The following is a 15,592-nucleotide window of genomic DNA, read 5'->3' on the forward strand; positions in this document are numbered from 1 at the left end:
AACTGGGAGGGGATACACCCCCACCCATGAGCAGACAGGCTGCTTAAAGACTTCCTGAGTCCACAGCCACCTCTAAACACACCCCTAGACATGGCCCTGCCCACCAGAGGACCAAAACCCAGCTCCAACGGTTAGGGGGCAGACACCATAAGCAAGAAAGAGTCCTGCAGCCTGCAAGCCAAGTCTGCAAATGCAGGCCAGATACTACCCTGGGACCAGCTGGCCCCTGGCCCTTGGGTGATGAGAGGGGAGTGCACTGTTGGGATGCATAGGATGTCTCCTACAGAGGGTCACTTCTCCAAGGTCAAAAAAAGTAACCAACCTACCACATACATAAAAATACAAATAGCAATTTAGAGAAAATGAAGCAACAGAGGAATATGTTTCAGATGAAGGAACAAGATAAAACCCCAGAAGAACTAAGTGATATGGAGATAGGCAATCTACCTAAGAAAGAGTTCAGAGTAATGATAGTAAAGATGATCAAAGAACTCGGGTGGAGAATGGATGCACGGAATGAAAAATTAGAAGTTTTTAACAAAGAATTAGAAAATATAGGGGGTTTCCCTGCTGGCACAGTGGTTGAGAGTCTGCCTGACGATGCAGGGGACACGGGTTCGTGTCCCGGCCCCAGAGGATCCCACATGCCGCGGAGCGGCTGGGCCCATGAGCCATGGCCGCTGAGCCTGTGCATCTGGAGCCTGTGCTCCACAACAGGAGAGGTCACAACAGTGAGAGCCCCGTGTACCACAAAAAAAAAAAAAAAAAAGAATTAGAAAATATAAAGAACAACCAAACAGAATTTAAAAATACAATAACTGAAATGAAAAATACACTAGAAGGTATCAATAGTAGAGTAATTAGATGGAAGGACTGATTAGTGAGGTGGAAGACAGAGTAGTGGAAATCACTGCCACTGAAGAGGAAAAAAAAAAAGAATGAAAAGGAATGAGGACAGTTCAAGAGACTTCTGGGACAACATCAAGCATGCTAATATTTGCATTATCAGGGTCCCAGAAGGAGAAGAGAGAGAGAGAAAGGACCTGAGAAAATATTTGAAAAGATAATTGCTGAAAACTTCCCTAACCTGGGGAAGGAAACAGTCACCCAAGTCCAGGAAGTGCAGAGAATCCCATACAGGATTAACCCACAGAGGAATACACCATGACACAGTGTAATCAAAATGAAGAAAATTAAAGATAAAGAGAGAATATTAAAAGCAACAAGTGAAAAGCAACAAGTAACATACAAGAGAACTCCCACAAGGCTATCAACTGATTTTTCAGCAGAAATTCTGCAGGTCAGAAAGGAGTGGCATGATATACTTAAAATGATGAAAGACAAAAACCTACAACTAAGAATCCTCTACCCAGCAAGGCTCCCATTCAGATTTCATTGAGAAATCAACAGTTTTACAGACAAGCAAAAGCTAAAATAATTCAGTATTACCAAACCAACTTTACAACAAATAATAAAGAACTTCTCTAGGTGGAAAAGAAAAGGCCACAAATAGAAACAAGAAAATCATAAAATGGAAAAGCTCACTGGTAAAGACAAACTTACAAGAAAGGTAGGAAATCATCCACACACAAAGCTAGTAGGGAGGTTAAAAGATGAAAATAGTAAAAATCATTTGTATCCACAATAAGCAGTTAAGGGATACACAAAACAATTCGATGTAAAATATAAAATCAAAAACAGTAATTGTGAGGGGAGGAGAGTACAAATGCAGGGTACCTAAAATGAATTTGAAATTAAGGGATCAGCAACTTAAAACAAGTTATGTATAAATATAGACTACAATACAAAAACCTCATGGTAACTGTAAAACAAAAATCTGTAATAGATATACATACAAAAAGAAAAAGGAATCCAAACATAACATTAAAGATAGTCATCACAAGAGTAGAGAATGAAAGAAGGGGAAAGAAAAAGACCTACAAAAACAAAAAACAATTAACAAAATGGCAATAGGAACATACTTATCAATAATTACCTTAAATGTAAATAGACTAAATGCTTCAAGCAAAAGACAGACTGGTTGAATGGTTACAAAAACAAGACCAATATATACACTGCCTACAAGAGACTCACTTCAGATCTGGAGACACATACACACTGAAAGTGAGGAAATGGAAAAAGTATTCCATGCAAAAGGAAATCAAAAGAAAGTCAGAGTTGCAATACTTATATCAGACAAAAATAGACTTTAATAAAGACTGTTAGAAGAGACAAAGACACTACATAATGAGCAAAGAATCAGTCAAAGAAGAAGATTATAACAATTGTAAATATATATGCACCCAACATAGGAGCACCTCAATATATAAGGCAAGGGCTAACAGCAATAAAGGAAAAATTGACAGTAACACAATGATAGTAGGGGACCTTAACACTACATTTAATATCAATGGACAGATCATCCAGACAGAAACTCAATAAGGAAACACAGGTAACACCCATCCTTCTGAAACTATTCCAAAAAACTGCAGAGGAAAGAACTCTTCCAAACTTGTTCTCTGAGGCCACCATCACCCTGATACCAAAACCAAACAAAGATATCACACAAAAAAGAAATTTATAGGTCAATAACACTGATGAAAATAGATGCAAAAATCCTCAACAAAATACTAGCAAACCAACTCCAAAAATACGTTACAAGGATCATACCTCATGATCCAGTGGGATTTATCCCAGGGAGGCAGGATTTTTCAATATTCACAAATCAATCAATGTGATACAGCATATTAACAAATTGAAGGATAAAAACAATGTGATCTTCTCAACAGATGCAGAAAAACTTTTAATAAAATTCAACATCCATTTATGATAAAAACTCTTCAGAAAGTAGGCATAGAGGAAACATAGCTCAACATAATATGACTAACCCACAGCTAACATCATACTCAATGGTGAAAAGCTGAAAGCATTTCCTCTAAGATCAGGAACAGTACAAGGATGCCCACTCTCACCACTTTTATTCAGCATAATTTTGGAAGTCCTAGCCACAGGAAGCAGAAAAGAAAAAGAAATAAAGGAATCCAAATTGGAAAAGAAGTAAAACTGTCACTGTTTGCAGATGACATGATGCTATACAAAGAAAATTCTAAGGACACTACCAGAAAACTACTAGAGCTCATCAATGAATCTGGTAAAGTTGCTGAATACAAAATTAATATACAGAAATCTGTTGCACTTCTATACACTAACAACTAAGATGAGAAACAGAAAGTAAGGAAACAATCCCATTTACCACTGCATCAAAAAGAATAAAATATTTAGAAATAAACCTACCTAAGGAGGCAAAAGACCTGTACTCTGAAAACTATAAGACACTGATGAAAGAAACTGAAGATGACACAAACAGATGGAGAGATATCCCATGTTCTTGGATTGGAACAATCAGCATTGTCAAAATGACTATACTACCCAAGGCAATCTACAGATTCAATACAATGGCATTTTTCACAGAACTAGAACAAAAAAATTTTAAATTTGTATGGAAACACAAAAGACTCCTATTAGCCAAAACACTCTTGAGAAAGAAAAACGTAGCAGGAGGAATCATGCTCCCTGACTTCAGATTATACAATAAAGCAACAGTCATCAAAACAGTATGGCACTGGCAGAAAAGCCAGACATATAAATCAATGGAGCAGGATAGAAAGCCCATAAATAAACCCATACACTGATGGTTAATTAATCTATGACAAAGGAGGAAAGAATAGACAATGGAGAAAAGACAGTCAATAAGTGGTGCTGGGAAAACTGGACAGCTGTATGTAAAAAGAATGAAATTAGAACATTCTTTAACACCATATACAAACATATACAAAAATAAACTCAAAATGGATTAAAGACCTAAATATAAGACAGTATATTATAATACAGAGGAAAACACAGGCAGAACACTCTTTGACATAAATTGCAGCAATATTTTTTTTGGATATGTCTCCTAGAGTAATGGAGATAAAAACAAAAATAAAAACTGGGACCTAATTAAACTTAAAAGCTTTTGCACAGCAAAGGAAACCATAAACAAAATGGAAAGAAAACCTACAGACTGGGAGAAAATATTTGTAAATGATGCTACCAAGAAGGGATTAATTTCCAATACATACAGCTCATCCAGCTTAATATCAGCAACAACAACAACAACATAATCAAAAAATGGGCAAAAGACCTAGGTAGACATTTCTCCAAAGAAGACATACAAATGGCCAATAGGCACATGAAAAGATGCTCAGCATAACTATTAGAGAAATGCAAATGAAAACTACAATGAGATATTACCTCACACCAGTCAGAATGGCCATCATTAAAAAGTCTACAAATAATAAATGCTGGAGAGGGTGTGGAGAAAAAGGAGCTCTCTTACACTGTTGGTGTCATTTCTGTGAGCCCTTCTTCAACTCTTGAGAGTTGGCCATTTTTACTAGGGTACACTGTGTTGTTAAGGATAAAGTCACCATGATTACTGCATTTTCAGTGCTTCCAATAGGCTTATTATCACATATAATAAGTATATGATTTTGCTTTTCTTCAATTTAAATTCCTTTCTATTAATTACATATCATTTCATTCTCCATGAAAAGCCCAAGAGTTGTTTGGCTACAAGTGCAACTTATGACCTAGAAAGAAAAATGAAATCAACTTTAAGGGAATGATTAAGCTGAGAAGCAAAGAAAAATGGAATTCATAACATTTAATTTATTTCCTCTAAGGAGTAACTTACTTACCCCTCATTACAAGAAATGTGAGCTTCTGATTCAAACTCAAAGGTTTTATTTGGGGCATATACTTCACCATGTTTTATTTCTGGATTTGGACATGATTTTCCTAAAAGAAAATTTTCAAATTCGTTTTTTCATACCAATTTCAAAACATTTAAATCAAGATCAAAATTCTACACTGTTCTTTTCTATTGATGAAATATTATTTTCTTTATTTAATTATTATAAGGGCAAACTTAAAATTCACATTTACTGAGGAACCAATCACCAGTAAAGATTCCCTGGAGATTTCTCAAAGCCTGAAAAAATGCATTGCTATCTAAAACCTAGTTTTGCATGAGAAAATCATTATTGTTACAGTGGAAAATTCACCCTAAAATGTGTAAAAAATCTCTACAGAAAGCAAAAAACAACAAACAAAAATGGTTTTGTTTCCTTACTTAAACATGCTTCTTCAATAGGGCTCCATGAGCCATTAGGCTCACAAATAGATGTGAGGAGATAAGGCCACACATAAAAGTATCCTCTGTGACACTCATAGTCTATTCTGTCCCCAGAATAATAATTGCGTTTAATGACACCCTTGAGCTTCATACTCTCCAATACTGGTGGATCAATACAGAGACCTAGGAAGAAAAATCAAAACAGAAAATTAAGGATTTAATCTCTTTCACCAGCCACTTTTGGCCTAGCAGCAAGTAGGCAGTACAGAATAAATGGAAAGGTTCTTAGCAAGATTTTAAGTGATTGTCACATGCTTTTACCCAAGTGATGGGAGTAGCGGAGGATGTGTCTTCCTTACTTTAAATAACATCTATTAGCTTTTAATTTGTTGAGGAATAAGCTAAATTTTCATTCAACAGTAAATTAAAGGAGACAAAATCTTTTTGGTACTGACTGTATATATATATATATATATATATGTATATATGTGTATATATATATATATATATACATACATATATATATATACACACACACACATATCCTTACATACTTTATTCTAAATTCATTTCAAAACTCACCTCTCCTCTAAAATGTCTTCCATAGTATATAGCACTCTGCTCAGATTACTCTTCCATAGTTTGAAACACAAGCATATGATCACTTGTCATTTCAGGCTCAGTTTCCTCTCATTAGGCAAGGTCATAGAGGCCAGGGATCATATGCCTTCTTTTTCTACTACACTCTGTACACACTGGGTGCTCAAGACATGCTATGGTAAGAGGTGACTATTAAATAAACATTGGATTTCAAAGATCAAAATAGATATGGACTAAGTATTTAAAGGTATGACTTCATTTCATATATTTCATATTTGTGAACTAAATAATTTTATGAGTGAACAGATAACATTTAAATATCAAAATTTACTATTTTGAATAGACTTACATTGAAAAAATTTTGTTTTCTTGATATTACTTTAAATGTAATTTAATTTTTCTTCTCTGATCAATAGAACATGCATATCCTTAGAAGCCCCCTGAGGCAGTTGTTTGGGCTATTTATCTAATATACCCCAACAGTAAAGCTACTTTCTTGCTATACCTTTCTAAGCTTTTATTCTTTTTTTTTTTTTTTTTTTTGGTGGTGGGGAGTCCCTCCCTAGAAGAGTATAATTCCTACTTCAACAATTTCTCTTCCTTTTAATTATCTGTGGGCTGGACAACCTATAAAATCTGTTAGAAAAATTATGTAAAATAATGTTATGGAGGCCCATCAAGCCCTAAAGTGCTAAAGGAATACAGAGGCCACACCTATAAGGTTAAGGTTCTAAGGGGAAAGAAATAGACCTATTTTGGTCCCTGAGGAACCTTTTCTTTATCACTCCCTGGATCTCGGTCTTACTGCAGATTGAGAGACTGGTCAAGAGAGAACTCTAAAGAGGTGAAATATTACCCTCCTTTCCTATCATATTCTAAACTCTAAACTCCTCTCTTGATAAACCATCCAACATTTCATTTACATCACGTGCTGAAACTGTTTCAGCACTTAGCAAATGTTTTCAACATTTCTACTATGCTGATCTTGTTACATGAATGCTCCTCAATTAACTGCCCAAAACAAAACAAAAGCAAAAAGGAAAAAAAAAAAAACCAAAACAAAACAAAACAAAAAACCCCGAAAAACAAAACAAAACCCTTTAGTATTAAAAGCATTGCTTAAAAAGAAAATTAGTTGAGTTGAATTTTATTAATAATATTAAATTTACTCAATACCCTGAGCCAGACATTCTCATTTTAACATAGGAAAAAACCAAACAAACAAAAAACACAGGCTAGAAATGCTATATAATTTCGTACTAGATACAAATGTATTACACCATTCTAGAATTTCCTGGAAGCACCAAGAAAGAAATCAAGTTAATAGCATGCCCATAATTAAATTATACAAGTGTTCTTTGTTTATGCAGTCAATTTCAGTAACTATCTCGAAAGTATAAAAAAGAAGAGAAAATTCCTAAAATAACTCTCACACATAGTGTTCTGAATGGAAAAAGACATGTCAATTGGACAGTTTAATCCATTCAACTAATGAAGGATTTCTTCCTACCAATATGCATCATGAAATGAGTGCTTTTAACAATGTGCAGTTTAGAATGTTTGCTTTGTCAACCAGTTGATCACAAGCTTTATACACAGTAATAATTGAGTCCAATATCACACATTTTTATAATCAAATTTCTTCTTTTGCTCAGAACATTGAATTTTTTTCCTATGAGGATTTTCAAAGTAAATGTCCCTAGCTCCAAAAAAATAACATCTTAACTTAGTTTTTTCTAAATAGTTTACAACATAATTATTATTAGGCTGTAATGCTATACTTTAACAATGGATGCTATTACATAATAAGATAGGCTGCATTCAGAAAATTCCCCAGTGTTCCAGGTGAGTGTCAGGAAAGTGAAATAATGCTATGCTGTGAATCAAGAAAACTGTTCACTTTCTATACACTTGAAAAAATTGTGCAAGCATTCTCTACCTGCTTGCAAAATTAAAAATAACTCCCTGACACAAGCACACGCCACACCCCTTCCCATGTGGTTTCCTTCAGAAAATCATGGTCTCTGACCCAAATTGGAACTTCCCAAAATCTAACCACCCTCCCCTTCTCTCACTGTCCACTCAAGTTATTTTTAAACTCTCCTTGCTTCTTCAAAACGCAGGCTCTAACATCTAACCTATCAATTTTCTCAGTTCCCACTCATTTATAAGCCACTTAAGTTATTTTCAAGTTATTTAGTAGCCTTCCTCTTGGTAAATTCACCCTAACATTCTCTCCCTCAGTAATTTTAATTACCCTGTCTACAACATCTGGAGCTATTGTTCATTCTCTCTTTGCTCCCTTGTGCCTGAAAAGCTCTTTTCCTTGGTTTCCAGGTAGCAAACCAGCCTGGTTTTCAGCCTGTCCTTTAGCTGCTCTTCCTTCTCTGTCTGATTGCATGATGTGATGTTCCTCATGGGTTATTCTACGAGCTCTCCATATTTTCATTCTGCAAATCCCCCTGGGTCAGATGTAAACCCTCATGATGTCATTACAACTGATGAGAGCTGCCTCCCAAATCCCTCTCTCCATCCTAGATCTTAGCTGGGGTGCCAAGTCTGTGTTCAACTGCCTCCCCACAGCTCCACTTGGAATGTGTCACACTATCTCAAATAACACAAAGAAGCCAGCAAACAAGATACATGGTTTCCACGACTGACATGCCTGTTGCCTCTCTCTGTTTCCACCTTGACTTCTAATTCAAGCCACTATCATTTCTTATCTGGATTGCTACAAGAGTTTCTGAATAGGTCTCCTTACTGGTCTCACCACCTTTCATTCAGTTCATTTTCACACTGCCACCAGAGTAATACTGATATGATACTAGGACCAAGGCTCTTCCAAGTCAGGTACGTTTCAATGGCTCCCTGTTGCCCTCATGATAATGTCTAAGGCTCCCTGACATGGCTAACAGAGCTTTAATATCTGCTCACTCTTGCACACTCTTCTAAGCCACATTCAATTCCACTAGTAGTGCCCATTAAATTACTCAACTTACTGTAGCACTCTAGACCTCCTTGCATCATATTACTTCAGCTTTGACCAGAGACCCTGCCATTCCTCCCACCCACGCATCCTTCAGTTTCATCTCAGATGCCACTTCTTCCTGGAGGCTCTTGACAACTCTCACTCAAAACACTGGGTTAAGTGTCCTCGTGGTGCCCCAATTTACTTCTTTCATAGCACTTTTCACACTGTAATTATTCATTGCTTATTTCCCTAGGAGACTGTAGCCTTCTTGAGGACCATGTCTCATTCATCACTGCATTTCTAGTTCCTAGTGCCAAAGCTGAAGGAGTACTGTTATTATTTTTATACATTCTTGGGTCAAAATTCAAATTCTTTACTGTTCAGCCAAACTGCTCCAGAAATATCTTCAAATCATCACTTTTTTCACTGCTGTTTCTGTTCCTATTTTCCATTTCATCCATTCATTTATTTACAAACATTTCACTTTATCAGAATTCTAAATTTCTTTCATGCCAAAATGTTTTAATATTTTATTATAAACCCATTTTATATTACTTCTATGACTAGAAATAGTATTTTAACATTATTAAAAGTGAACTCCAAAGACTGTGGGTTATATTTTTTCCTAAAGATTAGCAATGAACAATTCTAGAACTTCTTTCTTAAAACAGTGGTGATATTAATCATTTTAGAAATAGCAAATTAAACCTGTGCCAATCATTATTTTAGTGTTTTTTAACTAACTTATCCTTCACAATCTTCCTATGAGTTGTGTACTATTTCCCATTCTTTAAGATGAGCAATCTGAACCACGGTAAGGTGAAGTAACTTGCCCATGAATACTTCCCTGTAGGTAGCAGACCCAGGGTCAAGCCAGGAAACCCGGTTCCACTACCCACATTGCTTTCCATCACTGTCTGTCATCTAGAACCCTCGTATGGTTATGACAACAATGTTCGTCTGCAATTTAGTCCTTAAGCAGTGGTCTTCTACTGAGCCTGGGGAGATTAATGCAACCTTAGTTTAGATTTGCATTGTGCTAGGGCAAACGAAAGGCCTCAAGGTGCCCAAAAGAACAGGTAATAACATTATAGTCTGATTTTTATGATAGTAATTTTTCATTCCTAAGTATCCTGTTCTTCCATAATAACTCACTCTGTGATCTACACCGCTGCCTTCCTCTTGCCTCCTTTGTCCTACTTACTGCTGCCACACTAGGTAGCTAGGCAGTCCATGACTGCCCCGAGCCATGTCACATCTCTGAGCCTTTGCTCACACTGTTTTCTCTGCTCTGAACACCTTCCTTCCTGCTCAGGAGAACTCCTTCAACTCTTGTCTTCCTTGACTTAATTCACTAAACATCTCCTCTAGGAAGTAGTCTCTGCTTCCCTGGGGAGGCACTGACCAGTCCCCTTCTTTTGTGTAAGCAGCTTTTTGTAGGAAAGAGCTTCTTGCAGGAGGTCCCTTTTGTCTGTCACTTTAGCAAAGCTATACTTTAATTAACCTCTGGCCCAAGCACACCTTTCACATCTTTTGATCACACAATACTATGCCTAACCTGTTGGTTCTCTTCTTAGATCAAAGAAATAGAAAGGAAGAATAATTAACAGATGATCAGATCTTTCCCCCAGCTTTCCCTTCAGCAACCTCGAGAGCAAACTGTTTGAAAGAGATAACATCTAAAGAAATATTACATGGAGTCCACAAGTCTGCAGGCAATGGGAGATGTCAATAAATATGACTCCCTATCTCAATGATTAACTGAGATTACTTCCCCCTTTTCCCTTAAAAAACTTTCATGGCCAAGCAGAATCTTCAGTTAGTTCTGGAACAGTAGTCTGCCTTCTCCCCAGATTCCAACCAGCACTTGTCTCTCAAGTAATGACTTTTTTTTTTTCCAAGTATTGACTTTTTGAGCAGCGAGCAGCCAGACCTGAGTTCGGTAGCACTCGGACTCTCCTCTACATGGATCTCTCAGCTCACCATCACATGTTTTCCTGTTTAACACATGATATTGTGGACTCCATTCAGCCATGTGGCCACAACACCTCACACAGTACAGGCCTCATAGTCGCTATTCAAAACACTCTGGTTCTCAAAGTTACACTGCTGTCAAACAGAAACCAATGGTAAAGAATACAGTATAATGAATCTAATATTGAAAATAATCAGTTTAAAACTTTATGCACTGGAGAAAGATTTGACCACCTAATTTCTTTTGTTCTCTATCTCCCAGTATTATTGTAACCTAGCAATTGACCAAAAAGGACTATTCTTCTTGCACTGTAATATGCAGAGTAAGAAACTAAGAAACTACTGTGTAAGCACTTATTGATCTTGGCTTCTTTCAAAAGAAAATACCTAAAATAGGCAGAAGAGACCACCCATAAAAGGAAATTGTAGGTTTTGTCCCACAAAGCAGACTCATTCTGGAGGAATAAGACTGGTCCCTTCTGTGATCTCCTACCATTTGGCAACTACCTCTGAGATGGCAAGACTCCCAAGGCACAACACTGTTCGATTACAAAACCTTCTCCTCATGAGCCGCTTCAGTGCATGTTTATTATATCCACATACTTTCCCTGCCCAACATAGTGAGTTCTCATTTGTACCTTACCTAAATTTCTTACCCTATGCTGATTTTACCTTTCAATCTTAAACCTAACCTTGTTTTTCCTCCTCTTCATTTCTAGCTGTTATCTTCCCTGATACATCCTATTCATTTTACTTATTTATTTTCCTCTACTTTGAATAGTTTTCATCTCCTTCAACTTCTAGCTTTAAGCCTAGTCTAAACATTATTATTCTTTAAAAAATTCCTTTAAATTTTTTGTTAGCACTGCTGTTCCATCACCCACAACTCTCTTGCAGAGAAATCAACTTTCAAAATGATCCGTAACAAGCAAGACTGGAGTATTAAGAACCCTGAGGAGTCTACAGTCAGGAGAAGATAGATCCTTTCTGACCCCCAACTGTCCCTGCCTTAGCTTTTTAGGCACCACAGAAAGTCCATCCTAAGCATGGCTCTTTAGAGAACCTTCCTCCTGGAAGCAAGAGAGGTTGTTCCTGGGCTCTAAGCCTCAGCCGAATGTTACCTTTAATTTTCTGGTACTTGATAGTTATACAATAATGTTGACATTGAGGCCAAAAAATGGGCATTTGAAACCACAAGTATAACAAGACAGCCAAGATCTCTGCATTCTAGTGAGGAGAGAACAGAAAACACAGTTTGTGAGGGTGACTACCAGTTGGGGGGAATTGAGCTGAAGTGTGTGTGTCCACCAGAAACAATGCGTCAGAGAAGGTCCCTCTGAGGGGATAACATCACAACTGACTTTGAAGAATAAGAAGGAGCCAATTATGCAAAAGGCAGAAGGAGAACGTTCCAAGGCCAAGGGAACAGCATGTACAGAAGGCAAAGGGCAGAGTTTGGCCTGCTTGATGAGCAGAAATGTCTTCCCTTCCACCAGTCATTTGTTAAATGCTGTCACAGAATCATGCTCCTTTCCTCCTGGGTACTTCTCTTGGGTTAGGACATATTCATTAATATTATGTTTTGGCTACTGTCTACCACTCCCAATAAATTGTAGCAAATATTTGATTTCCTAACATGTGCCTGGCACTGGGGACCCAAGACCAGCACAGGACCTGGCATATAGAAGGCAAGTATTTATTGAATTAATGCTGCTAAGAAAAAATGCAGCATACAAACTGTATATGTAATAGATCCTAAAAATAACTTGGACATGGAAACACACATGTATATACAGAAGGAAATATACCAAAGTATTAAAAATGGTTGTCCTTTGATTGTGTATGTTTTATACAATAAGCATACCTTTTGGGGGGCATATATTTAAAGTATTTATTCGATTCAATGAAACACGGAAAAGAAAAAAAAAGTGAATGGGCCTCAGCTCTAGTTTATGAGCTGTATGGGAAAACCAGATGAACATCATTTATAGTTCATTTTCAGGATACTTATTTTTCACTAGGTTTGGCTACCAATGTTTTTTAGGTTGCTTCGGTAAGCCCCATACAAAGAAGCTTCCTTGTCCCACACTGGGCACCACTGGGCTGGCGACTTCCACAAAGCATACACCAGGGTACATTCCCCCAGGCTCCCCCAGCGGGACACAAACACCCCCCCCACACAAGGCATCACCAGCCTAGAGAACATAAGGCACCCCCCCCCCTCAAGGTACAGCACCAGCCTAGCAGCATCCTCAGACACAGGGGCACTCAAGAGCAAGCCGTCCCCACCAGCACCGGGTCCCTGCTCCTGTTCCGACTTGGCTCAGTCCTAGAAAACACCCTACAAACTTTTGCTAGGGACCAAGCCTGGCCCGAGGTAAACCCCAGCCGAGCCCACCACCCCTCACCGCTCAGTGCCCACCACCAAGCAAGCCTTCTCCTCGGACACTACGTGGTCTCCACCCCGGTGGGTCCCCGCACAGCAAGACCCAGGACATTCCGGCCACGCCTTCAAGCCTAACTCCGCACGACCCCGGGTGGATCCAGCTTCGCGCCTCCGCCCGGAGCCAACAAGCAAAGCTCCCCCGGCCCTCGGTTCTGGCCTGCCTGCTCCCCGACCCACTCCAGTTCGCCGCCAGGGCGCACACTCTCTCCAGGCTCCTACCGGAGAATATGGGCAACGGGAGCACTAAGACCAGCAAAAGAATCCCTCCGCAGCACCAAGGAAAAGGGGGACTCTCTGGGCGGCCGGGAGGCGCCTGGCGAGGCGCGCAAGACGCCGTCATTTTCGGGAAAATCAGCGGGAAACCCAAGACCAAGACAGCAGAGACGTTTTAGATAGACTTCAGTTACCGGACGCAATAATCCCCGGATTCACAGTGTCCTGTGCGGTCACGCAGGTGGGCGTGGCCTAGAACGCTGCAGGAGCGAAGGAGAGGGCCTTGCGGGGCCAATGGGCGGGCTGCAAGGCGGGGCCTCGGCGCCCCGGGCGGCTCTTAGTCCTGGAGAGGCGGGGCGAGGCCTTGCGCGGGGCTAACCCTCCCGGTGGGCCGGGAGCTTTGCGCCTCCTGCTTGGACCCGGACTGTTTCTGACTCTGTCTGCAGACCTGAAGGAGAGCCGCGGCGGCTTGCGGGAAATGGCTGGCTCACCGTCTCTACGTAAACAGACTGTTACCAACCTACTCAGGAAGGGTGGAAAGAAATCAAGGGCCGGTGCGGTCATCACTGTCCCTTTTCCGAAAAGCTGGACTAAAGAATCAAGCGCATCGACCCGAAAATAGAAACCTAGAGCTCAGCCAGTGGGTCACTGTGGGGCAGACACCCCTCAGGACTCCAGTTTGGACCTGGGGCACTCCAGATGGTCCGGACACCTGGACCCTTGCTCAATCTTCAGCATTAGTCAGGCATAATTCGGGACAATATTGAGGTTTCCGTGGTTGAGCCTCTGCTTCTGAAGCCTCTCATGGCCAGATTTCAAAATCACGAAAGGTTTGGTCATTGCTCTCCCAACTGCTAAAGTCAATTAGCCTTCCCTGCGTTCCCAGGAAAGGACCCCTGGGAAGGTAAATTGTTAACACAGGGCCATTAGCATAATGGGTTCCAAAGCTACAGGGTCTTGAGCCACTAAATGTTTTATTGAAGATGAAATATACATGCATGAAAAAGGCAAGGACGGGGGTGCATTAAGTGCCAAATTTCTTGGAAGCAGTAAATGTCATTAGAGTTGGGGGGGGTAGGAATTGGTCAGCTGAAGTGGATAAGGGGGAGAACTTTTCTGTTGAAACGATCTTGCAAACAATGCTGGAAAATTAACAATGAGCAAGATTTATTTGTAGAATTGTAAGTAAACCTGTATGACGAGTAAAAGAAATATTAAAGTAACCTGACTGGTATTAAAGAGCAAACAAAAGAAGTTTACATTTTCTTCTTATTAGTTGGCAAAGAATAAGGTCAACCAATACCCTCAAATTTTAGTTTTTTTGTTTGTTTGTTTTTGCGGTACGCAGGCCTCTCACTGTTGTGGCCTCTCCCGTTGCGGAGCACAGGCTCCGGACGTGCAGGCTCAGCGGCCATGGCTCACGGGCCTAGCCGCTCAGAGGCATGTGGGATCTTCCCGGACCGGGGCACGAACCCGTGTCCCCTGCATCGGCAGGCGGACTCTCAACCGCAGCGCCACCAGGGAAGCCCCTCAAATTTTAGTATTTAACATAACTTTGCAGTATGTCAAAAGTTTTAAAATGGACATGACTTTTAAACCACCCGTTCCATTTAGAGTTTATCCCAAAGAAATCATCAGAGCTGTGAGCAAAGCTGTATAGTTTTGCAAAAAAAAATTAAATCCATGTGTCTAGCAAAAATATTAAGGATTTTATGGTAGGTAGTTTATTGTTTAAAAAAAAAATCAATGTGAGAAACTATGATAAATTTCTGAGTGGAAAAAGCAGACTCCAAATCAGTGTGTACCTTTTTTCATTCCTTTTATTAAAAGAAAAGTAGTATATTGATACACACAGAAAGAGATTACTTGGAAATACACCAAAATTAACCAATAGTTGATAGGATTATGGATATTTAATTTTCTTTGTGCTTTGCAGCTTTCTATACTGACCTATGTTACCTTTGGAATCAGGTAAAGAAAAAAATGTATTTATATCCAACCTATATTTCATTCATAGAATGGTGGGGATAGAACCTGTTATCACACAGAGTTAAGGTATGAAAGGATGGTGAGGAAATGGAAATTCTCTGTAAAAACATCAAATGCATCCTCTGGAATTACAAAACTTTATATATATATTTTTAAATTAAAAAAATTTTATTGGACTATAGTTGATTTACAATTTTATGTTAGTTTCTGCTGTACAGCAAAG

At 39.1% G+C, this 15,592-nt stretch overlaps 1 protein-coding gene across 2 annotated transcripts in view; it reads right to left on the minus strand.

Moving 5' to 3' along the window:
* Positions 1-13,564, minus strand: part of LOC131755914 (membrane cofactor protein-like) — a 53,025-nt gene extending 39,461 nt beyond the window's left edge. For both annotated transcript variants that reach the window (XM_067028164.1, XM_059062572.2), the window contains exons 1-3: positions 13,387-13,564; positions 5,174-5,359; positions 4,740-4,839 (exon numbers count right to left, since the gene is read on the minus strand). In XM_067028164.1, the coding sequence (XP_066884265.1) occupies positions 4,740-4,839; positions 5,174-5,359; positions 13,387-13,507 (407 nt within the window). In that variant the 5' untranslated portion in view covers positions 13,508-13,564. The remainder of the gene's footprint in view (positions 1-4,739; positions 4,840-5,173; positions 5,360-13,386) is intronic.
* Positions 13,565-15,592: the final 2,028 nt, after the last annotated feature.

This window comes from Kogia breviceps, chromosome 1 (assembly GCF_026419965.1).
Source record: "Kogia breviceps isolate mKogBre1 chromosome 1, mKogBre1 haplotype 1, whole genome shotgun sequence".
Lineage (NCBI taxonomy): Eukaryota > Metazoa > Chordata > Mammalia > Artiodactyla > Physeteridae > Kogia > Kogia breviceps.